The sequence below is a fragment of the Sabethes cyaneus genome, chromosome 2 (assembly GCF_943734655.1).
Source record: "Sabethes cyaneus chromosome 2, idSabCyanKW18_F2, whole genome shotgun sequence".
NCBI lineage: Eukaryota > Metazoa > Arthropoda > Insecta > Diptera > Culicidae > Sabethes > Sabethes cyaneus.
In genome coordinates, this window is record NC_071354.1 from 90,140,064 (window position 1) to 90,166,530 (window position 26,467).

The following is a 26,467-nucleotide window of genomic DNA, read 5'->3' on the forward strand; positions in this document are numbered from 1 at the left end:
AAGTTTTTGGAGCGTCTTAGTAGAATACGAAACCTAAAATTAAAAAAGAAGAAGAAAACTTACATAGTAGAATTAAATTAGATAAGTTTCTTCTTCTTTTTTAATTTTAGATATAAATACTATACAATAAGGATTAAAGGGAAATCAGGCCGATTCTCGATCAGATCTTGATTCCTTTCAAATTAGAAATTTTCTCGGTCGACACACTAAGTTACGCTGTATATTTATACCATAACTGGTCAGACATATTGCAGATTGCAAGGAAAATTTTACCATCCAAAGTGCGCAATCGTGCATAAAAGTGCTATTTTGGCTTAAATCGTGTCGGTCTCTTCAGCGCACTTATTGCTTGGAATGTAACGAAAAAGTGCGCCGAAGATACCAAAACGATTTAATGCTGGACCGCAGTTTTATGAGCGATTTCGCACTTTGGATGGCACAATTTTCCTTGCAATCAGCAATACAAAAACTCACCACCAGATCTGTAATGGGAATATGACGGTTGCCCCGATTTGCTGTGAAACGTTGCCTATAGGGGATGATGACAAATTATGCTTCCACCACTGAAATGCTCTACATTACGAGAATTTATTCATAGCCTTGATTTGTTTTGTTGGCTGAAAAACCTGCCGAGATTGATATTTTTATAACACTGCGAGTGGGTCCGCCAATCTGCAAACGACAATTGATGGTAAATTGTGTTCAAATTTAAATCACAAAAGAGCGAACGGATGTCAACATAATATCAATTATGTGCTTCAAAGTGGAGGGTGTCTTGTGGGTGAGTTTATGGCTAATGTTCATTATTATCCCGGGAATGACTGCTCGACCCAGGAATCTGGCTAGGCACAGTGGGAGTGTAATTGAGCTATTCAACCCTCGGGGATTTGTGATTACTAAAACATCGGTAGGAGGATGTTTGTTTGAGAAACTGTTGTATCATAATCATCAGAGATTTATTATTGACATAATAACAAACACCGAGCTATTTACAATTTATCATCTATACACATAACATTATATCAAACACAACGTGCCCTCTAATCTGCGGTGTCGAAAATCAGTCGGTTATTTACATTTGGTTTTTCTTGAATAATAGCAAGCGTGCTAATGAGGGTGCTTGAATTAAAGAGGACAACCATGTGCGTAGGAGACGTTACGGAAAATTGCCGCTGCTGCAGCAGAAGTAAGAAAATTACACGGATTTTGAGTGAACGACGAGAGCGAGGTAGGGCAGCACTGAATAGGGTTTGTCGGCGCTTCCTGGCTGCTGATCAACTCCTTTTCCAGAGAGGCCTGGTGTCGCAGTTGCTCTAATCGAAGCTGATTTTGCCTTTTCCACTTTGTCCTGTTGAAGTAGGATGTGTTTGTTTTTTTTAAAGGTAATAGAAGCGAGCTGTTCTTACCTTCGATTTTGGTACCACGTTTTAACTTGTGTCTCGGACAGGTTGAGTGCATCTGCGACATCGCTTCTATCCGCTACGGATAAGTATTTTTGACACCTGGAATGAAATATTGAGTAACTCTTTAATCCCTCTGCAAACAAAAATCACGCTCTGTGTTTTAGAATAGTAAAACTAAACATTAGCTCAAATTAAACACAACGTGCATTACAACTATTTTTAAAATAGGGTACTGGAGGGTATTTTCAGCAGGTTTCTAAATTCAGCCTATTTGCCTTTTCTTTTGCCAATAAAAATACTTTGCCGACATACATTTTTAATATCTTATAACGATTTTCTCAAGACTGTAAGTAATCTACTATTTTTTATTCAAAGAACGTCAAAACCACATGTTCTTCCATTAGAACTGGGCCATAGGCCGAAAAAATAGATGCCATCGCTTAATGGGCTGAAAATACCCTCCCGTGCCCTACTTAGTTTTGATGTGCTAAGTAGCAATTTAAAATAGATTTTAAACAAAGGGTGTGATGATCAAAATTTGAACAAACAAGAATGCCTGTAAATCTTTAAATTGATTGAATTTTCTATTAAAAACACAAACTAGGTTTCTTTTTAACGTTCCATTAGTACAAAATACATATAGGTATTAAGTCAAGCTTGTAGTTGATCGAATCCGAATTGTCGAACCTTTCATTTAACTCCTACCATCAGATACAGTACAGCCAACCCGTTGGCTCTGTCCGCCGCAGAATAGGGGGATTAGGGGCATAATGAGCACACGGGGCGAAATGGGCACCCTACTTTTCTACGAAAGTACGCATTTTGTAACATTAAATGGCATGCGAAACATTGCTGTAGGTACTACAGTATCTATTTATCAACAAATGAGAGATCTCTACTTTTAAAACACGGAGTTATATTAAAAAAGTCAACTCGGTTCTCAGACGCTGAAAAAATTATAATTTTGGTACACTGCCAAATAAGCTTTTACGATCATTTAAATATCTTAAACTATCAAGTGCACACTGCAACATGTTGTATACATTGTATCTCAAATTTCACTTTCATTGAAGTTTGATTTTATACTATAACTAGTGTAAAAACCCATTTTTACTTCAACTACTTGACTGGGGGCGAAATGGGCACCCTTAGGTGGGGTGGAAAAGAGCTATGGAAAATCATGGACGAGAACAGCTTCCCCAGGAAGCTCATCAAACTGATTAAATCTACGATGGATGGTACGCAGTGCTGTGTTCGGATTTCGGGTGGATTGTCAAGTTCATTCGAATCACACAGAGGGCTTCGTCAAGTTGATGGTCTTTCATGCCTGCTGTTCAACATAGCGCTACAAGGTGTTATGAACCGAGCGGATATCAACACGCGGGGCACGATATTCAACAAATCTAGTCAATTCGTCTGCTTTGCTGATGACATGGATATTATCGGCAGAACATCTGTGGCGGTGGCTGAACAGTACACCAGACTAAAGCGCGAAGCAGAAAAGATTGGGTTAAAGGTAAATACGTCTTAAACAAAGTACATGCTGGCCAGCGGAACCGAGGCCGAACGACACCACTTGGGCAGTAGTATATTGATCGACAGCGATGAGTTTGAGGTAGTCGATGAATTTGTCTACCTTGGCTCACTGGTAACGGCGGACAATGATACCAGCCATGAGATTCGGAGGCGTATTATCAGCGGAAGTCGTGCTTACTATGGGCTCCACAAGCAATTGCGGTCGAGCAGACTAAGTCCCCGTACAAAGTGCACCCTGTACAAGACGCTTATTAGACCGGTTGTTCTCTACGGGCATGAAACATGGACAATGCTCGAGGAGGACCTGCGAGTGCTCGGAGTTTTCGAGCGACGAGTGCTAAGAACGATCTTCGGCGGCGTACAGGAGAACGGAGTATGGAGGCGGAGGATGAACCATGAACTCGCACAGCTCTATGGCGAACCCAGTATCCAGAAGGTGGCTAAAGCTGGACGGATGCGATGGGCAGGGCATGTTGCAAGAATGCCGGACAACTGCCCTGCAAAGATGGTGTTCGCCTCAAATCCGGTAGGAACAAGACGACCAGGAGCGCAGCGAGCAAGATGGTTAGACCAGGTGGAGCGAGATCTGGCGGAGAGTACTCGGTGTCCGAGGAATTGGAGAGCGGTAGCCCTCAACCGAGTTACATGGAGAAATTTTGTTCAACAGGCTTTGTCTTAGGACGGCAAGCCACCTAAGTAAGTAAGTAAGTAAGGTGGGGTGAAACGAGCACTATGTCGCATTAACTAACCTGTCAGTTTCTTTGTCTATCGCGTCATGGCTTGTTTACAGTGATGGTATGAACATGCCAAGAGAATCCGGAAGACATAATTGGTCAAAAAAGACCTTGCAAGCGGCCTTGACCATTATAAGGCAAGACGGAATATCTATAAAACAAGTCGCCAAATAACCACAGCATTCTGCGACACACGTTAACTCGGTATGTGAGGCCATACGAAAGGGCAATCTCGGGGCAGGAGGTGGACCAAATTGGTTCCTTAAAAATTGTTTTCGCTCCCGCTGCAGAACAAGAGCTGGTGGTCCATACTTTGTATATGGAGGTTCGATGCTACGGTATTACTACCCGTGAAATCAGAACCCTCGTATACCAGTTGGCAGAGGGAAACGGAAAAGCATATGTCTTCAACACTAAAACACAGCTTAAGCGTCATCCGAAACTTTCCTTGTGTGCTCCAGAGGTAACCTCCGCGGTTCAATTGGCTTTAAGCGGCTTGCGGTCAGTAGTTTTTTCGATGTTTTGACACGTTTTATGTTTGTGTATGTGTATTTTTTTTTTTTTTTTAACGAGTAGGGAAATCTGCTATCAGACACCTGCGAAGACAGCTCAGGGAGTGGGGTTTGGTATCCCGTGAAGATCGTGAAGATCCTGACCCACTAAAACCCTACTCGAGTCTCCAGCCTCAATCCCCCCTGGAACCACCTTATCGGTATTACTTCAGGGAGGGGCTATTGTGCTTAACGCACACTCTTAGATAACTACTGGACTATGGTAGTTAGGCTGTTTATTCGCCGTTGATCGGCTTTCCAGCGGTTTTGTAGCTCAAGTACGATCTGAGTAGCAGCCGCATTGACCGCACCCCAGACGTCCGAGCTAGAACACATCCTTTGGACTAAGTTATCCGGAGTAGTGTCCTGTCCGCTCACTGCCATCATGTTGCTTCTCACGCCCGCGAAACGAGGGCACATGAAGAAAGCATGTTCTGCAGTTTCCTCGACGTCCGCGCATTCCGGACACTCGGGGGACTCCGCATGCCCAAACTTGTGCAGATACTGTCTAAAACAACCATGCCCTGACAGAATCTGTGTCAGGTGGAAGTTGACTTCGCCATGGCGCCTGTTGACCCATCCGGATAGTTCCGGGATAAGTCGATGTGTCCACCGGCCTTTTGTGGAATCAGACCATGCCCGCTGCCATGTGATCATCGAGGCCGATCTTGTGGTACTCCGTATGCCTCTAGTTCCACGTTGGTTGAAGCACTCTACGTCCTCGCTGATGATGATACCAATAGGCATCATACCCGCTAAGACGCAGATTGCGTCATGTGAAACTGTGCGATACGCACTCGCCACTCTTAAGCACATGAGACGATAGGTGCTTTCCAGCTTGGCTAGATAGCTTTTGGTACCTAACGCCGATGACCACACCGGCCCGCCATACCTGAGTATGGACTGGACCACGTTGGCTAAAAGCCTTCGCTTGCTGCCATATACCGCAGAGCTATTAGACATCATACGAGACAATGCCGAAATAGCTGTGGAAGCCTTCTTGCAGGCATAGTCGACGTGGCTCCCGAACTTGAGCTTGTCGTCGACCATGACTCCAAGGAGTTTTAAGGACCGCGTTGACGAAATAGTGCAGTCCCCGACGCTGATATTTGCTTGCTGCACCGACTTGCGGTTGTTCACCACAATAACCTCCGTTTTATGATGCGCTAGGTCCAGTTTCCTGGATCGCATCCAATTTTCAACAATGCTTATAGAGTGGGCAGCCGTCAACTCAACCTCTCTGATAGATTCGCCGTAGACTTCCAAGGTGATATCGTCCGCAAAGCCGACAATCACCACCCCTACCGGGAGCTTTAGCCTCAACACCTCGTCATACATGACGTTCCACAACACCGGGCCCAGTATGGAACCTTGCGGAACCCCTGAGGTGATTGGAACGCATTTCTGACCCTCCTCCGTGTTGTAGCATAGCACACGATTCTGGAAATAATTTTGTGTATGTGTATGTGTATGTGTGTATGTATGTGTATATGCATGTGTTTCAATGTGAGCGTATGTGTGTGTGTAGGTGTGTGTGTGTGGTTGTTGTACTTATATACACCCTTCAAGCATGTGTTTACAAGGGTGCTCATTATGCCCCAGGGGGTGCTCATTGTGCCCCACACACTAACCGATTTTTAGTTTTTGAAGCATAAGTTTAAATTGCAATTTTCGTCATCATATCAATTATTTTTCAATTTGTTAACAGTATGCCTTTAATTATCGATAGTGAAAGTATGTTTCGCAATGACGACACTTTAAAAATTCAGTCATTTTGGGTGCTTAAATCAGCCAACAAGTTAGGTTAGGGGCCCCTAATACCCCTACCAGTTTTCTTTAAACTGCTTCTCACTTCCAAGTTTTTGTGTTACTTCAGGTTTCGCTTGACGATGGTACAATTTTTTTTCGATTGGGCGAGTTCTGGCGTATCGAGGCCAAAATAGCACGAAATAATCGTGTTACTACAGCAAGGCAGCAGACATTTTTTCATACACTCATTTCGGTAAATTTTCTAGCGCAGCGGAAATTTTGTCGAAAAAAAGTCCTTTATCTCTGTATCTCGAAATACCGCTGAGCTAAGATCAATTTGTTGATGTCGAAAAAAAGATTATTTTATAAGGATCCCAATGGCGTGATAATTGTTTACGGTATGCATCTGTTTCTAGCAATTTTTGCGAAAAGAGGAACCTTTTATCTTAGTTTTTTCGACGTAAAGAGATGTAAAAGTCCATATCTCCGGATTCTGCCGGGAAAAAACTGATCCTTTTTCGCTATAAGTAAGCAATCTTCAAGACGAATCCGAGTGGTATTAGTTTACAAAACATGGTTGTTTCTTGATGGTTTGGTCAAATAAATGACATTTTACACCAGTTTTATCAGTGTGATAAGAATTAATATTTTTAGATTACGCTGGGATAAATCAAATCTTTTTGCACAAAAAGAAAGTTAGTTTTATATGTGTTCGAACAGTTTGTTTTTTGTTTATAGCACCGGATTGTTTCTTGTAGTTTTGATCGAATAAAAATCATGCTACCTTAATTTGGCAACATTAACTGAGAAATTTCTAGGATAACATGACTAACTTTGCGGCGATTCTGCCATCGAATATCCTGCCATCGGGATCTACACAAAGTTAGCTTTCCTGTGTCGAAAAAATCTCTCTGGGTTCCAGAGTTATTGATCAATATATCTTTGTACTCCTGGAAAACTAGAATAAAATCCTCTTCATATGGTCAAAACTTTTAGGAACAGATGTGTGCTGTAAACATGGACCACATCATTGATTAGAAATCCCATAAAAATATCTTTTTTTTATATCAAAATATTGAATGTAGTTCAGCGGCATTTGGCGATATTGAGATAAAAGACTTTTTTGCAAAAAAATCGCCACTATGCACCGTATCAGACAGCTTGGCAAACCAGATGTTTATTAGTGCATTTTGACAGTTTCATATGCTTGAAAATTCCTGCCAAGGCTAGTGTGCTTAACTCTTGTTTGCAGTTACCAAACTAATAGTTTGGCATATACAATATAGTTATTTTATATTAGTTTTAATTCAATAAATCTGATTTACCTAAATTTTCGTTCCAAATATGCCAGTTGAGCATGTGTAAAAGCGGTCCTCCGTCGCCTCGGTTTGCGACCTGCCTTCAAAATTAATCCATTGGATGATTCACTTCCAATTGTTCCACCGCCCGGGACAATCCTCTGATGATTGCCAGATAGCAATGCTCCGGTGCTACCACAAGAAGTCAAATCCTGCTGGTGGTGGTGATGGTTATGATGACTATAACCGGATAGCAGTGTCGATTCTGGCGATGAACGATCCTCGATGTCAATATCGCTGTTGTCATCCTCATCAGTTTCCGAAGCGAGGCCACCATGCTGAGATTCTATCATAAAAGGGTGGGTTTTATAAAAAAGGATTGCACGTTAGAAAACACTTGTCCCGCTGCTTTGCAATGATGTGACAGGGATTGCCTAAAGCGATAATTAGTCGTGTGAATGGTGTACTCTTTTAAATACCAGACGGTACGTGTTCCTACATTTATCTAAAGTTCTATTGTATAAAAGGCTTGCATCAGTTTTGTACTGTTAATGAAGAGTGTATTCGTTCTTTAGATGGTTTAAACGACTGGTGTAGAAAGAGGTGTTTTTGATCTACAGAAAAACAAATTACTGTGAACTCATTGCTAGATGAATTACATCAATGCTTTACGTCATAACATCAATAGACATGTTTATAAACTGATTGAAGGCACCTCGTTTTACGGTATTTGCTTTGACATAAAATACATACAATTTAGCACGTTTTTCCACTTGAGTCAATTGAATAGCTAGACTTTATATGCTGGCTTGCAAGCAGTATTTTAGTGAGGTTTTTCACACATTTAAAAACGAAATTAGTTTTATTTCTATTTTAAGTTCTGCGACTTTTCTGAGCTGCAATTTATTTTGCGGAAAAATATTTTAGTATTACCTTTAGCCATAAGTACTTGAACCAATTCTTTTTGTTTGCGGTTTAATTATTTTTATGGCGTGTTGCCATGTCAACAAGCTGGCATATCTCAAAGTGGATCTCACCCGAAATCAAAAGTACATCGTTATACAAAATCACTATCTTCGTCTAACAATTGACCCAAGCAGTTACGTGAAAAACATAAGGAGCTCATCAATCGGGTAACAATCGGATCTCGACAGAAGCATTCATTGACTTTCACAAGTAGCCACTTGAGCGCAACTTTGGAATTGATTTTCGTTCGCACATTCTCTTACCCTATAACATTCTCACATACGATCAGAGCAATTTCCCCTAATTTCCTATACAATTTGTTCAATGCCGGATTCTCACCCGTTCCAGCACCGATCCGGAGGAGGACATGAAAATTGAATAGGGGCACGTGGCTTCCTATGTTTGGCACAGCGTGTAAGCATCGACATTATGGTTAAAGAGATAAGTCGAACCGCTTGTTGGATGCAATGGCAAGGAAGTGCTTGTATAGACAATCGAATTGTGAATTGGCGTTATTTGGAGGCATCCAGTGCAGGATTATGTTGATTGGGAAATTTTTCTGTAGTCACGTTCAGACAAAAGTTATGCAAAGCGTTTTTTCTCGTTGCGATTTTTTTCCGAACACATGTAAAAGAGCATATTTTTCTAGAAAAAAAGTTATTTGCATGTTTTAGAATTGTTTCCTTTTTTTCGGGTTATCCAACTGGTCGCTTAATAGCGTATAAAACTCTGCGCTGGGCCCTTTTGTGATGTCAACAAAGTGTCAGGGAGACCTCAAACATCAATTCTACCTGACGAGACAGGCACTGTCGCCCACTAAAACACAGGTAGAGCCCCAAGCATAGCCGTCACGCCTATACCCGCAGGCGGAGGCGTTTCGGCCCTGCGCGGACTCCACGAACTGACTCTAAGATCTCTCTGCCAAAGGCCGGAATGTCATATTTTAAATATAATGATGATGATGACGATGACGGCGATAATGATGATGTTGAGAAGAAAAATAATAGATCGAATTTGTAAATGTGCTTTGGACTTTTTGTACCACTCGAGTTGCAATATGTGGTATAGTGAAGAAGTGCAGGATTCGTCAGCCCCGCCTGACACCGGCCTTCAACCGCGCGCCCGCTTTCAGTTTTCCAACACAAACAACCACAAATGAACCAATAGGTAAGACAAATTTCGGAGCAGTAGTGGGTATTAACTTATCAGGGCAAATTTAACCTTTCATCCCCTTAGCATTCACAGTGCATTCCCACGATACAAAGTAAATTGAGCGCAGCACAAGCTGGACGTTCGCGGTAGTCGACAGAAGCTTCAAAATATACAGACCGCCCGCCTTCCAACCCTCGAGACCAAAGACCGTTTTCTCTTTAAGACTCGACCCCTTCCCATCGACAGAGCCCGCGGGCGGCCATCAGAGCTCAGGACAGCCACGGGGCCAGTGCAAAAATCCTACTCTATCTAGCAGCACCGCCTAGCCGAAACTCGAACACGCGACACGAATTGACCTAATTTTGCCATCTGCTACCTAAGAAGTGCTATTACCCGTAATCATTACAGAGTGGTCCTTCGGCATCCAATCGGATCTGGTATCCCGCTTACATCCCCTTACTAACCCGAAGCCCCCGACCAACTCAATCAATCCGACATTTTTCGGAGATATTTGTGACAGTTGTGATAAATAGGGATGAATCCCAGAAAACTTCATCTATTGTCAGAGATCCCCATACTGGCCTTATTCTTGAACGGAATAAAAGCACTTTCTGAACAACGCAACAATCACGTTTGGTAAATTTTTACCCCGAGTCCCACTTGAAATCACAAAAGTATTTTGATATATACGCACATTCAGACGTAAACGTGACCGCTGTTCATTTACTGATTAGTTAAAAAGCCCTACACCACGACAAGGTTCAGTTTTATCGTAGGGAGGTATTTGCATGTTTTAGAATTGTTAGTTTAAAATGATTAGTGAAAAGCTACTGCAAACAGCTTTAGATTGAATTTTAATATCTGTAAACTTCTTTTATTATAAAGATGCATACAGGGTGCTCCACCTTTTATGTCGGTATGAAAACATTGAATAACTTTAAAAGAAAACAACCGATTTCTATTAGTAATGCATTGTTATTAAGTTTGGTTCCTTAAAATTTTCTTGGTTTAGTTTTTGAAAACAATATCGATTAAGTGACCACCTTTATTAGAAATTACAAATTGGCTCCTTTTTCCGCGTTTTCTATTACCTTTTTGAGCATCGCGGGTGTTATATCGTCGATTTCCGTACGAATATTTGCCTTGAGCTCATCAATAGTTTGTGGCTGGTTGGCGTAAACCTTGCTTTTCAGATAACTGAATGATCTGGGTGGCCAGTCAATATCGCCTCTTTTTGACACCAGACGTCCCGGAAATTTTCGTTGCAGAAATTGAATTGTTGAATTCGCAGTGTGGCATGGTGCACCGTCCTGTTGAAACCAGTAACCTTCTAGACTTTTTTCGCGCATTCGTGGGAAGACATAAATGCTGAGCGCGGTGACGATACGAAACTGTTGGGTCCTGAGCAACACTCTCCCTCACAGCTTCAACCAGTTCATTGGAACGTCTTGATCTTTGATGAATGGCGTGATGACGATCTCCTACTGTCCCGTGCTCAAAAAAATTCGACATGAAACGTCGAATAGAATTGTCAGATGGTACCTTTCTGCCGCGATATTTTTTCCGATATGCACGTTGAGTTAACACAATGGAACGACTATTTTCGATGTAAAGTGTCACTATTTCAGCGCGTTCTTTCGGTGTGATGCGATACATGGCGAAAATTGTACTGAAATGGCGTTTCCAAAACATATCTAATGAAAGAAATCCGTTGGTAAATGTGAAAGTTATACAGCGTTTACATACCGACATAAAAGGCGAAGCACCCTGTATGACTATTTTCTCGTTTTTTTATTAGGGTAAATATTCGATTACATAAAATACTTAAGAGTAACTATCCTATATCATATTGTGTGTTCAATCACAAGTGGTGACTTTTCAACACTATTAGAATTGCATTATGTAGGTAGTATTATTATTTCATATGATTTGTTACGTTCATTCATACATTATTCAGCCGAGAGCCAAGAATTCCTCTCCGTTGTACTCGGTCCTGGGATACTCGTCGCCAATTCGTTGCGCGTCTTGACACACGCAAGTCGGCTTTAACCTGATCGAGCCATCTAGCACGTTGAGCCCTTCTATTCCTGGTGCCGGTGGGGTTCTTGAAGAGAACGGATTTCACTACACAGTCGTCCGGCATCCTTGCGACGTGGCCGGCCCACCGTAGTCTCCCAACTTTCGCCAGGTGTACGATGGAAATCTCTCCAAGCAGTGCCTGTAGCTCGTGATTCATACGTTTCCGCCACTCTCCGCTTCCGTCTGTACTTCGCCAAAAATAGTCCGCAACACCTTTCGTTCAAAAACGCCAAGTGCACGTATGTCTTCCGTAAGTAAAGTTACTGTCTCAAGTCCGTAGAGGACTACCGGTCTGATTAGCGTTTTGTACATTGTCAGCTTTGTATGCTCCTTGATGGAAACGTCTTGCGAAGGGAAAAGTAGGCTCGATTTTCAGCTTGAATGCGTCGTTGGATTTCCTTACTCGTATTATTGTAGGCGGTGACCAGAGGTCCCAAATATACGAACTCATCAACCACTTCCAGTTCATCGCCGTCAATAGTCACTGTCCGTGGAAGGCAAACGTTACTTTCTCGGGAGCCTCTTCCTACCATATATTTGGCTTTCAACGCATTAATTTGTAACCCTATCCTCCTAGTCTCCGTTTTTAGTCTGGCGTAGATTACCTCCGCCGTCCCACGGTTTCTAGTAATGATGTCGAGGTCGTTGCAAAGGGTAGGAGTCCGCTACTCTTATTGAAGATTGTTCCCCTCGTTTCGATGCCCGCTCGCCGGATCACACCTTCAATAGCGATATTGAATAATATACAGGACAGTTCATCCCCTTGCCGTAACCCTCTGCGCGATTCGAAAGGGTTTGAGAGTGTCCCCGAAACGCGCACGTAGCACATCACTCGTTCCAGAGTAGCTTTGATCAGCCGCGTCAGTTTGTCCGGAAAACCGTACTCGTGCATTATCTGCCATAGCTGTTCGCGTTCAACGGTATTGTATGCTGCTCTGAAATCTACGAAAATATTATGCGTGGGCACGTTGTACTCTCGACACTTCTGAAGGATTTGTCGGAGAGTAAAAATTTGATCCGTAGTAGCACGGGACCCGCCTGATAAAGCCCGCCTGATACTGCCCTACGAATTCTCTTGCTATTGGGGATAGACGACGCAACAATATCTGGGAGAGCACCTTGTAGGCGACGTTGACCAGCGTAATGTCGCGGTAGTTACAGCAGTCTAGCCGGTCGCCCTTTTTGTAGATGGGACAGACTACGTTTTCCATCCACCCCTCCGGTAGTTTCTCTTCTTCCCAAATCCTTGAAAGCAGCCAGTAAAGTGCCGTTACTAGCGGTTATTGGCCATTTTTGAAGAGTTCTGCCGGGAGTCAGTCCTTTCCGGAGGCTCTATTATTCATCAGTAGACCGATTTCTCGTCGGATCTCTTCGAGATCGGGAGCCGGTACGCTGTTGTCGTTTGTAGGTACTCCAGGGTCAACTTCCATTGCGTCTCCTGCTGCTATATCGCCGTTGAGGTGTTCATCGAAGAACTGCTTCCATCTGTCGACCACCTCGCGCTCGTTTGTGATTAGATCCCCTCCCTTAAAAGGGAGGGGTCATTATTCCTCTCCTATAGAGGGGAGGGATCTCAATTCACCATAGAAAAAAACTTGCCTACAAAAACACCCACATGCCAAATATGGTTCCATTTAATTAATTAGTTCTCGCGTTGTGAGGAAATTTGTATTTCATTTGTATAGGAGCCCCCCTCCTAAAGTGGGGAGAGGTTTCAATTTAACATAGAAAAAATTCTTGTTTCCAAAAACACCCACATGTCAAATTTAGTTCCATTTGCTTGATTGGTTCTCGAGTTATGAGGAAATTTGTATTTCATGTGTATGGAAGCCTCCCTCCTATTAAAAGGGAGAGGGGTTATAATTCTCCTCCTAAAGAGGGGACGGGTCTCAATTCACCGTAGAAAAAATTCATGCCTCTAAAAACACCCACATGCCAAATATGGTTCCATTTGATTAATTAGTTCTCGAGTTATGAGGAAATTTGTATTTCATTTGTATAGGAGCCCCCCCCCCTCCTAAAGTGGGGAGTGGTTTCAATTCACCATAGAAAAAATTCTTGTCTCCAAAAACACCCACGTGTCAAATTTGGTTCCATTTGCTTGATTAGTTTTCGAGTTATGAAGAAATTTGTAATTCATTTGTATGGAAGCCCCCACTCTTAAAAGGGAGAGAGGTCATTATTCTCCTCCTAAAGAGGGGAGGGATCTCAATTCACCATAGAAAAAAAATTGCCTACAAAAACACCCACATGCTAAATTTGGTTCCATTTGCTTGATTAGTTCTGGAGTTATGAGGAAATTTGTATTTCATTTGTATGGAAGCCCCCCCCCCTCCTAAAGTGGGGAGCGGTTTTAATTCACCAATCACCATAGAAAAAATTCTTGTCTCCAAAAACACCCACATGTAAAATTTTGTTCCATTTGCTTGATTAGTTTTCGCGTTATGTAGAAATTTGTGTTTCATTTGTATGGGAGCCCCCCCCCCCCTCATAGTAGGGGGAGGCGTCTCTAACCATCATAAGAACCTTCCCTGGCCCCAAAAACCCCTATATGCAAATTTTCACGCCGATCGGTTCAGTAGTTTTCGATTCTATAAGGAACATTTGGGCAGACAGTCAGAAATCCATTTTTATAGGCATAGATTTGTATGGGAGCCCCCCTCTTAGTGGGGGAGGGGTCTTTTGCCCTCGACCGAACCTTCCTCAAAAACCTCTACGTACAAATTTTCACGCCGATCGGTTCAGTAGGTTTCGATTCGATAAGAAACATACGGACAGACAGACAGAAATCCTTGTTTATAGGTATAGATATATTAAATTGCAACGGTTTTATGTTCAAAAATTTCGATAGGAGTTGGCGCAAACCTTTTGAAACTTTTCAGTAAGGTGTAGTCCTACGTCAGTAAAAATCTTACCTTCCCAGATAACACAAAATCGTAATTGAAAGTTCACATTAAATCGTTTTCATGTCAATTTCACATTGGAATTGTATAATGATTAGAGTATGTCAAATCGAAGTGAACAATAAGTTGTTTTGCAGTCGTGCGTGTCTTCATATACAATTTATGACTGTGAATTATAAAGCAGGATAGACAATTGCAATATTTGATTATATCTATCTATACCTATAAAAAAGGATTTCTGTCTGTCTGTCCTGTGTTCCTTATAGAATCAAAAACTACTGAACCAATCGACGTGAAAATTTGCATGTAGAGGTTTTTGGGGTCAGGAAAGGTTTTAGTGATGGTTAGAGACCCCTCCCCCCACTAAGAGGGGGGGCTCCCATACAAATGAAACACAAATTTCTGCATAACTCGAGAACTAATCAAGCAAATAGAACCAAATTTGGCATGTGGGTGTTTTCGGTGACAAGAATTTATTCTAGGGTAATTTGAGACCCCTCCCCTCTTTATAAGGGGAATTATAACTCCTCTCCCCTTTAAGAGGGGGGTTTCCATACAAATTTCCTCATAACTCGAGAACTAATCAAGCAAATGGAACCAAATTTGGCATGTGAAGGTTTTCGAGGGCAAGAAAATTTTCTATGTTGAATTAGGACCCCTCCTCACTTTAAGAGGGGGGGCTCCTGTACAAATGAAATACCAATTTCCTCATAACTCGAGAACTAATCAAGCAAATGGAACCAAATTTGGCATGTGTGTGTTTTTAGAGACAAAATTTTTTTCTATGATGAATTGGGACCCCTCCCCACTTTAAAAGGGGGGGGGCTCCTATACAAACGAAATACAAATTTCCTTATAACTCGAGAGCTAATCCAGCAAATGGAACCAAATTTGGCATGTAGGTGTTTTTGGAGGAGAGAATTTTTTCTACGATGAATAAGAACCTCTCCCCACTTTAGGAGGGGGGGCTCCTATACAAATGAAATACATATTTCCTCATAACTCGAGAAATAATCAAGCAAATAGAACCAAATTTGGCATGTGGGTGTTTTCGGTGACAAGAATTTATTCTATGGTAAATTGAGACCCCTCCCTCTTTATAAGGGGAATTGTAACTCCTCTCCCCTTTAAGAGGGGGGGCTTCCATAAAAATTTCCTCATAACTCGAGAACTAATCAAGCAAATGGAACCAAATTTGGCATGTGAAGGTTTTCGAGGGCAAGAAAATTTTCTACGGTGAATTAGGACCCCTCCCCACTCTAAGAGGGGGGGCTCCTGTACAAATGAAATACAAATTTCCTCCTAACTCGAGAACTAATCAAGCAAATAGAACAACATTTGGCATGTGGGTGTTTTTTTTGGTGACAAGAATTTATTCTATGGTGAATTGAGACCCCTCCCCTCTTTATAAGAGGAATTATAACTCCTCTCCCCTTTAAGAGGGGGGGCTTCCATACAAATTTCCTCATAACTCGAGAACTAATCAAGCAAATGGAACCAAATTTGGCATGTGAAGGTTTTCGAGAGCAAGAAAATTTTCTATGGTGAATTAGGACCCCTCCCCACTTTAAGAGGAGGGGCTCCTGTATAAATGAAATACAAATTTCCTCATAACTCGAGAACTAATCAAGCGAATTGAACCAAATTTGGCATGTATGTGTTTTTGGAGACAATTTTTTTTTTCAATGATGAATTGGGACCCCTCCCCACTTTAGGAGGGGGGGTCCTATACAAACGAAATACAAATTTCCTCATAACTCGAGAACTAATCCAGCAAATGGAACCAAATTTGGCGTGTAGGTGTTTTTGGAGGCAAGAATTTTTTCTGTGATGAATTAGGACCTCTTCCCACATTAGGAGGGGGGGCTCCAATACAAATGAAATACAAATTTCCTCATAACTCGAGAACTAATCAAGCAAATGGAACCAAATTTGGCATGTGAAGGTTTTCGAGAGCAAGAAAATTTTCTATGGTGAATTAGGACCCCTCCCCACTTTAAGAGGAGGGGCTCCTGTATAAATGAAATACAAATTTCCTCATAACTCGAGAACTAATCAAGCAAATAGAACCAAATTCGGCATGTGGAGGTTTTTGGAGGCAAAAATATTTTCTACGGTGAATTAGGATCCTTCCACACTTCAAGAGGGGGGGCTTCTACACAAATGAAATACAAATTTCCTCATAATTCGAGAACTAATCAAGCAAATGGAACCATATTTGGCATGTGGGTGTTTTTGGAGGCAACCATTTTTCCCATTATGAATTAGGACTTCTTACCTTTTTAGGAGGGGGGGGGGGGCTCCCATTCAAACGAAATACAAATTTGCTCATAACTTTAGAACTAATCAAGCAAATGGAACCAAATTTGGCATGTGAGAGTTTTAGATGGCAGAATTTTTTTTCTGTGGTGTATTACGACCCCTTTCCCTTTTAAGAGGGTGGGCTCCCATACAAATGAAATACAAATTTCCTTATAATTTGAGTACTAATCAAGCAAATGGAACCAAATTTAGCATGTAGGAGATTTTTGAGTCTTGAATTTATTTTATGATAGTTAGAGACCTCTCACCCCTGTGGTAGGGGGATATGGACTCTCATACAAATAAAACAGAAATTTTTGCGAAACTCAAAAACTAATCCAACTCGAGAAATTCGAGACTCTTCCATAAAACATTAATCAATAACAAGACCACAAAAACTATCTATAGTAACACTAGATCATTCAGGACGAGCCGGTCACGAGTGTTGCCGGTGACCCGCCGTCGGAAGCGCCGCCCACTGGGGGGCTTGCAAAACTCGAGATAGTGACAAAGATCATCCGAGATTCATGATTTATGTACAACACAGGTTAATTTGTGGCAATACGAAGTTTGTCGGGTCAGCTAGTATCATATATTCAGGAGTATTTAGTTGCGTGTTATAAAAACTGCGCAAAATAGAATTACAAATAGTTGTCAAAATTTTCGCACGTATATCGCCTCCACTTTGGTACATATATGTTCTTATATGGCGTGAAATATAACTTTTTCGTTCAGATATGATTTCGTATACCTCAGTTGCAATCGAGATATACAAACCAAATGGTTTACTGGGTTTCGAAATCTATACCTATAAAAAAGGATTTCTGTCTGTCTGTCTGTCCCTATGTTCCTTATAGAATCGAAAACTACTGAACCGATCGGCGCGAAAATTTGCATGTAGAGGTTTTTGAGGCTAGGGAAGGTTCTCTCGATGGCAAAAGACCCCTCCTCCCACTAACAGGGGGGGGGGGGCTCCCATACAAATCTATGCCTATAAAAATGGATTTCTGTCTGCTCTATGTTCCTTATAGAATCGAAAATTACTGAACCGATAGGAGTGAAAATTTGCATGCAGGGGTTTTTGGTGCCAGGGAAGGTTCTTATGATGGTTAGAGATCTCTCCCCCCACTAAGAGGGGGGGCTCCCATACAAATCTATACCTATAAAATGGATTTCTATCTGTCTGTCGGGATGTTCCTTATAGAATCGAAAACTACTGAACCAATCGGCGTGAAAATTTGCATGAAAAGGTTTTTGGGGCCAGGGAAGGTTCTTATGATTGTTAGAGACCCCTCCCTCACTAAGAGGGGGGCTCCCATACAAATGAAAAACAAATTTCTGCATAACGCTAGAACTAATCAATCAAATGGAACAAAATTCTACATGTGGGTGTTTTTGGAGACAAGAATTTTTTCTATGGTGAATTAAGACCCCTCCTCATTTTAGGAGGGGGGCTCCCATACAAATGAAATACAAATTTGCTCATAACTCGAGAACTAATCAAGCAAATGGAACACAATTCGACATGTGGGTGTTTTTGGAGACAAGAATGTTTTCTATGGTGAATAGAAACCTCTTCCTGCTTTTGGAGGGGAGGGGGGGCTCCTATACAAATGAAATACAAATTTACTCATAACTCTAGAAGTAATTAAACAAATGGAACCAAATTTGGTATATGGGGGGTTTTGGAGGCAGGAATTTTTTTAATGATGGTTTGAGACCCCTCACCCCTGTGGTAGGGGGATAAGGACTCTCATACAAATAAAACTGAAATTTTTGCGTAACTCAAAAACTAATCAAACTCGAGAAATTTTAGACTCATAAAACATTAATCAATAACAAGACCACCAAAAACTATCAATAGTAACATTATATAATTCAGCGCGAGACGGCCATAGGCCGCGAGTGTTGCCGGCCACTGCAGGGAAGCGCCGGCCACTGCAGGGGACAGCCCCACGTAGAGATCACCTCTATCTAGGTTTATTTATTTTCATAGATCTACTAACCTCCTTCAGTTGGGTCACCCCTGCGAAATGGTACTTCCTACGAAAAGATTTTCCGTGAAATGGTACATCCCGCGTAAGGTTTTTCGCGAAATGGCATTCTGCGAAACTCTAGATTCCGCGTATATTCGTAATGATGGCGAATATTTAAATGCTATCCGCTTTATTTTATCAGGCTGAGCGATGGGGGGAGTTGTTTTCTACTTTACTGTGAGGAAAATTTGTATATTGAAACACCCATGAACTCCTCAGAAACTTGCAAAACTCGAGATTGTGACAAAGGTCATCCGAGATTCACGATTTATGTACAACACAGTTTAATTTGTGGCAATACGAAGTTTGTCGGGTCAGCTAGTATTCAATAAACAAAAACTCAAAATCACGCTGTACTTGATCAATGTTTAATCAAAAACATCCCATCAAGAAGACTGGCAACTCCGCCAAAAGTCGAGCGACAGTAACAGCAATGCTATCTGCCGAGTTAAAGTTGAACTTTCACAGACTAGTGTGTGTATGTTAGAATATGGATGTACACAAACACGTATGCAATGCATTGCCATGCTCGCACACATCTTTTCCCACCAATACATGTACACGCAGTTTCAACTTTTGTCGGGAGGTGTTCGCTGTTCCTTCTGTTGCTCGTCATTTGTATGGGCGCGAGGAAGAGATGCCAGTCTTCTTGATAGAATGTTTTTGGTTTAATACAAGTTATATTACGTATTTTTTAATGAATGGTTTAAATTTTTGAAACTAATAGGCCAGATAAATTTTTTTATGACCTGGAAATCGTTTGAACCAGTGTTGCCACATAATCATCTGTACTGGAAGGGGCAAAAATCTTTTTCATCTGTACCTTTTCTTCCAAAAATCTGTACCATTAAAAATAATTATTGCATAAAAAAATTTGGTTTGTTAGCATTAAAAAAATGCACGAGTCTCAAATCATTTATTTGTTTGATGATGTTTGCATATATCTCTGCTAAACTTAGACATAAATACGTTTTGTATTAATTTCATTCATACTAAGAATTGTTTCTCTATTGATTTCAAGAAACAGCACTGAGAAAAAAGTATGAGTTTTTGACACTCAGAAAAATCTGTACCTATCTGTACTTTTTGGCAAAAATCTGTAATCTGTACCGTACAGAATCTGTACCACAAAACTCGAAAAAATCTGTACTTTTCCAGATAAATCTGTACATGTGGCAACACTGGTTTGAACCGTATCTGAACAACAGGTAATAATAATTTCCAATATACAAATGAAACACACAGATACAGATAGTTATTATTTTGTTCATTTACAAATTCGCATACACATTTTGTTCACCAATAGTTATTATTTTGTTCATTTACATGGAAGAAACTATGGCAAACCTAATTTAGGTCCATTAAAAAATCAGAAATAGGGTCACTCAAGATCATGTTGGGTCCACTCAAGATCAAAAAAAGGCTTTGGCAAAAAACGATATATTTAATAAAAGTTTCATCAATTATACATTGGTACTTTCCAACAAATAGTAACATCACCACATATTATTTATAAATTGCGAGTAAATTAAGCAGGAGTGTGAGTGGTGGTCTTCAAACTCATTAAATAGGTCCACTCAAGATCAATTACCCTAGGGGAACTGGGGGGAAAATGAACACCCTTAGCAATTTCGCCATTTGCTTCCCCAGGAACCAACCAAATGCTGAACGCACTACATGAATTGAAAGCTGGATTCATATTATATGTAGCAAAATATGAATATGTTTAAAAAAGGACGATTTGTCATGAAAAATTCCTTATTTTCGAAAGCGTCACATTCGAGCCTGATTTTTTTCCTGTGGGTAAAATGAACATGTAGTGAGGGCAAAATGAACATGTCATGGAAAACTAAAGTTAACATGCAGCTTGGATAAATTAAACATTATTTTACCTTATCATTGTTCTACATAAGCTGTAGATATTCAACAAGGCTGCTGGAATTAAAATAGGACTCCACAAAGTTAACATAATGTATCTTCGCCACATTCATACAATGCTTGACTTGCAACTCGCTTCATCGGTCATTTTTCGTCATTTTTCGGGAGACTCGATCATTTTTATTGATTGAATTGTAATTAGGTCCTGTCTGCTGATAAATGGAAAATAAAACATTATTATACACACTGTTCATTTTGCCCCCATAGTGAAGTGTTCATTTTGCCCCCAAAACACCAATTGTTTTCTAGTGTTTATTATAAACAAACAGTTGATAAAAATATCTAGAATTTTCGACAAATCCGCAGGACAGTGATAAGCAAACACCATTAAATGATACCAATAGTCGAAACTTAATTTGTCTCGCCAAAAAAGCTTATATACTAATCGTGGAAATTACCATCGGCGTCAGATTTCAACAAATATTTTTTACTTTTTCAATTTTTTTCCTATTAGAAAGTTTATGATCACCACGTATTGTCTCAAACAGCTTGAAATACTTCGTGGAGAAGATACCTATTGATTTGGAACAGTTTTTAATCGGTTTACTGGGAATTTGGCTACCTGTTCATTTTACCCCCCCTGTTCATTTTACCCACAGTTCCCCTACTAGTTCTACAAATGCCCCATACACTACCTTTTCAAATTCTGTTCTGTTTGGCTGAGATGCAGTAATCAAAAGAGCAAAATCGAAGCGAAATAAGCATGCCAAGCCTAGGAAAACTCTCCTTAAGTTTTTCTTTGAGTGAATTCTACTTGAAGCTAGTTTCTTAGTGTTGGCGTTAAGAATGAAAAATTGAATGAACTAAAAAACACAGAGACACAGATTGTTAAAAATATTGGGGGGGCAGGTGAGACTTGAGACCTAAACTCGATTGCTGGTCCACAGTGTTTTCTATTGCATCATTGTACAGTTTTTGACGTAGAACTACGTCTTACGGCAAGGTTTGGGATAGAGTGTCATTCCGAAAAATCAAAAAATGCAAGCGTCACGAAAATATGAAAAATTTTGAATGCTAATAGCTCAGTCATACCAGTTTCAAGCCAGTTACTTAGAGTTAACTAATGCTACTTCGCACAAAAATTTTTAAAATGCGGTATCATCGCCAATCATCAAAGCAGTATGGTTGTTTCCTGATGAAAGTCTGTGAAAGAAAATAAAAGTCTCTGAAAGAGTGGTGGAACGGATAAAACTAATAGCGTAAATTAACCTGTAGTGGACCCTTTACCTATAATGGACCACGAGTACAAGTTCGGCGTTTATTATCTTGTACTTCTTATTTCTGAGGATAGATGCCATGAAACATAAAGTACTATACATAACGCACATTTTAGTTTATAAAATATTACCTGCAATTTATTATTAATGCCTTAAAATCGACATTTTCAGCAAGTACGATTATACGATTATCAATGCAAAAAATATTGCCATTAGTGGACCCTCTCTATGCAAAATGCACTAGAATTCTCATAGTGGACCCGGACGTTATCCTATTGTAAACCACAAGGGTCCATAAAAGGAAAACGAACATTCCAATTTGTTTTGAAAAATATGTAAAATATGGACATTTGAAACATAATTTGATATTGTTTGAGGTTTAATCGAAAGTTACTAATGCTGTAAGTGTCATCGGTTGGGTGTTTAGCGTTACCAGTTCAAAATAATTCATAGAAGAAAACAACTCAAGCACTGAAGGGTTCACTAATGGTTTATTTACCCTGTATAGAGCACGGGCATTCAGGAAATTCAAACTTGTCTTCTTGTATTTTTGTGTAAAAGTATATAAATGATTATGAGCATTTATTACAATACAGTAAATTAAAAATTTGTGGGATAAACAATTGCAAAAGGTCAAGCTTTGTCTGGATCGTGCACCTAGGCACACACCTTCAAATTTTTTTATAGGGAAATGGATCTTCCAATATGACAATGCTACAAATTGACCAAACTCGTGATTTTAGTCATGACATTGAAATGCGGTCAGGCATATATTAATATTTTTGACGTAGGACTACGTCTTTGTTTACTATCTGGGACTGGGTAGCACTTTGAGAAAACGAAAATAGAAGTGTAACGTTGGAATGAAAGATTTCAAATGCTAATAACTACAAAACTACTGAACGAAACTGAACAATTTATATGTCGTTGGAAAGATAAAATGATCAGCAATTTTATTGGGAGGGCGAGAGAGCAATTTTATGGACGGCGTAAGAGGGGGGGGGGCTCCTATACAAATGAATCATAAATTTTCTCAAAACTGGAGAACTAAACACGCAAATGGAACCAAATGTGGCATTTGGGGGTTTTAGAACGTAGGATTTTTTTCGAAGGTGTACTGAGACCCCTTCCGCTTCTAAAAGGGGGGGCTCCCATACAAATGAAATACTAATTTGTTCATAAATCTAGAACTAATCAAGCAAATGAAACCAAATTTGGCATATGGGGGTTTTAGAAAGCAAGATTTTTTTCTATAGTGAATTGAGACCCCTGCTATCTTAAAGAGGGGGGCTCCCCCCTTGCCCCCCTTTGCCCTCTTTAGGAGGGGGAGGGGGGCTCCCATGCAAATAATATACAAATTTCCTCATAACTCGAGAACTAATCACTCAAAAGGAACCAAATTTGGCATGTGGGGGTTTTTGGAGGTATGAATTTATTTTATGATGGTTTTAGACCCTTCACCCCTGTGGTACGAGGATAGGGACTCTCATACAAATAAAACAGAAATTTGCGTATGTGCCATATTTTCTGCTATGTAACAAGCGGTAAGCTGTGAAAGTAAAACCTTCTCGGAGCAAAAGACAGTGAATCGACGCTGTTGACTTACGTGCCTGTTGCCGTTCATGTAAAAAGAGAAGGACATTCGAATGGCACGTCATAATTGCGATGAACATGCTTTGGCTTTAATGTTACTTTGTAACCAATGGCCCTTTTAAAGGTCACAAGCAAGTAAAAGTAAGATTATTGAAACATGTCAAGCTACGCATAATCATATTTAATACAATAATCTATGAGCAGGTCATTCATTACTATTTCAACCTTTATGATGCACACAAGTGATTTTTAAAGGAAATCTTCTATGTCTCAATGGTTGCAGGCGTACTTATGAAGCCCTGTCCACGTATTTTCAAAGCCACCATTGCATTCAATGAAGAATTGGATCAGAATATGTCGCTTTTTTAACATTAACTTAAACAATGGTACTCACAGATTCTTCTAAACATATACATGCCAGAAATTCAGTTTACATTAGTCTTGATCTAATAATCTGATTTCGTCCTACGTCACCCGTTCGTACAACCCTTAGGGTTGTATACCTTGTAGTTTTTTTAAACGATGATTCTACAATTGATGAAGGGACGCTAAGGGAAAGTAATGAAGAAGGATTTTTTGAGAATGGAGCGGAAAGAGTGGAAAGGAAGGGGGGCTAATAGGTAGCTAGGCTTAACAAGCGTTAAGCGTACCTACCTATTACCCCCCCCTTCCTTTCATCAATTGTAGAATCATCGTTTTAAAAAATATTAATGCTACAAAACATACGGCACGCAAAACACTGTCCGTATTTCGTCAATCTGCATCCTATGTAAAATCTGCGGCTAGCTTTTGTCTAAAAACTGAGCAACAGTATCGTGACTCTCTTTTTTGAGAAACTTATTAAAACAGAGGCTCAATTTGACCACCTGGAAAACTTGATTGTAAGCATTTCCCAGTGGCTACAACCTATTATCTGCACCGAACGATTTGATGGTTATGTTTGAAAATCTCATGTTTTTCTTTTATACAGCAATTTTACGATAAAATTTGAAAGTATTCCGATGCTATTCAATTGTTGTATATTTTTCCTTTCGAGAAATTTTAGATTCATACTTTTTTTATTTTGCGCCCTTTTTTATTATTTTTGTGGACCTTTCTTTTTTTAAAAAACCACTGAACCGGTTTTAATTATTTTGGCGCCCAATGAAAGCTATTGTAATGGGATTTTCAGAACAGTACTTTTTTGTGATTGCAACGTTTATAATAAATGGTGTCCACGGTAAAATTGCAACACACAAACTTAATTCGCAAAATTCGAGTTTTTATCCGATTGTGATCAAACTTTCAGGGCATCAAAGTAAACAACTAAACTTAGTTTTAGCGTTTTTATTTTATTAAATTTCACCTCCGTATCCGAATGCCCGTACTTTGGCCTTAACTCCTCCAATAAAATTTTGCACAACCACAAAATCGACGACGTTTTGACTACTTTAGGATGTTTCAGAAGATTCTGCTTCATTATAGCCTAGTATTTCTCGATTGGCCGCAGCACCGGTGTATTTGAGGGGTTATGATCTTTCGGCGTGAAATCGACATTATTTGCCTTATGCCACTCCAGCACGGCTTTTGCACAATGGCATGAAGTCAATCCCTACCAGAAGATCATCATAGGACAGTTGTGAGATTTCAGAAGAGGAACAAATCGCTTTTGGAGACACTCTTTCAAACACACCTGTCTATGTTTATGGTACCTGAGATCGCGACCGGTGTACTCCGCTTTCCACATGAACAAATTGCTTGCCAAATCAAGAAGTTCTTAGCATTTCTTAGCAAAGTTCGACATTTTCTGTTTTTGGAGGTTCTCGAGAACATCAAATTTATCGTTTGCAGTAGGTTGAACTTGGGATTCCCAACTTTTTACGGATGGCGCGATGTGACAGATTCTGATTTTCGATGTACTTGTGCGGAACTTTATCGTAAACGAGCTGTTCTTTCAACGGCATTATTCGTATCTCTGCACACCTGATAAAAAGTCTCACACAGTATAAACAATGCACTTTGAACTTTCTCCATGCAAATTTTCAATTGATTTTACCCAACGGTTAGTTAGTCAAAAGTTAGAGCAATTTGAGTGTGTTTAGTGATGTCCGTTAATCGTTCGAATAACACATGGAATATGCGAATAATTTTTAATCGAGTTCTGTCAGCACGAGTAGTTGAATTAATCGAATAGTTCAATGAGTACGAATAATGCCCGAATAATACTCGTTAATCGTTCATAATCGTTCGATTAAGCGAATTAATCAAAGAAATATTCGAATATTTTTAATCGAACACCACTAACACGAATAGTTGAATTAATCGATTAGTGCAGACAACGCTCACCGATCGGTAATCGAATAATTGAAAATTTCGGAATCACTAAGTGTGTTGCAATCTTACCGTGGACACCCTTTATTAGTTTTTTGTGGTGTGTAGATCAAAGAGACGCATTTATATGTACTTAGGGGTGTTTCAACTTTATAAGTTTTTTTTGTGAGATCGCTTTTATTGGACTGTTGTTGCTGTTAATTTCCTGATAATTGCAGACTTATTACAAGCTTGTTTGACGATGACTGATTTTTATCAGATTTACTTTTTTGAAATCCGATGAAATTTTGTCCGCAAATTTATTTAAGCAGTGTTATTGAAGTTTCATTTTCAACTGAGGGTGACTAACGGTCTTGTGGGGTTTCAATCTAACTTTAAAATAGCATTTTAAAATTGATCTGCAACAATATCGTTATCGTAACAGCGTTACATCGTAAGGATTAATTTTTAGACAAAAACGCACGCAATGTTAATACTGGTTCGGAAGATGTTTTCTATCCATATTTTAGAGAGAATGTTGGAGGAGAGGTTTATGTTTGTCTTAATTTTTGTGATTCCTCAGATTTTACTAATCACTACGACTAATTGTGAATTCATTTAAAAAACACCGTCACTAAACAGAAATATTTACCATTCGGCTGTTGATTAGATATTAAATCCCCTAGTAAATCTCGTATGAAAAATGATTTATTAGATTCCAT

At 40.0% G+C, this 26,467-nt stretch overlaps 1 protein-coding gene across 1 annotated transcript; it reads right to left on the minus strand.

The window, feature by feature from the left end:
• Positions 1–1,125: 1,125 nt before the first annotated feature.
• Positions 1,126–26,467, minus strand: LOC128737977 (barH-like 2 homeobox protein). Its single transcript, XM_053832770.1, has 4 exons — positions 26,398–26,467; positions 7,299–7,617; positions 1,407–1,502; positions 1,126–1,348 (listed from the first exon to the last, which is right to left on the minus strand). The coding sequence occupies exons 1-4, from the start codon at positions 26,465–26,467 to the stop codon at positions 1,126–1,128; spliced, it is 708 nt and encodes a 235-aa protein (XP_053688745.1).

Coding starts and splice junctions, on each gene's coding strand:
- LOC128737977 (XM_053832770.1), bottom strand. CDS start 26,467: ATGGAATCTAATAAATCATTTTTCATACGAGATTTACTAGGGGATTTA. Junction 7,618..26,397: donor ATCTAATCAACAGCCGAATG/GTAAATATTTCT, acceptor CTTTTATGATAG/AATCTCAGCATGGTGGCCTC. Junction 1,349..1,406: donor ACGTGGTACCAAAATCGAAG/GTAAGAACAGCT, acceptor CTACTTCAACAG/GACAAAGTGGAAAAGGCAAA.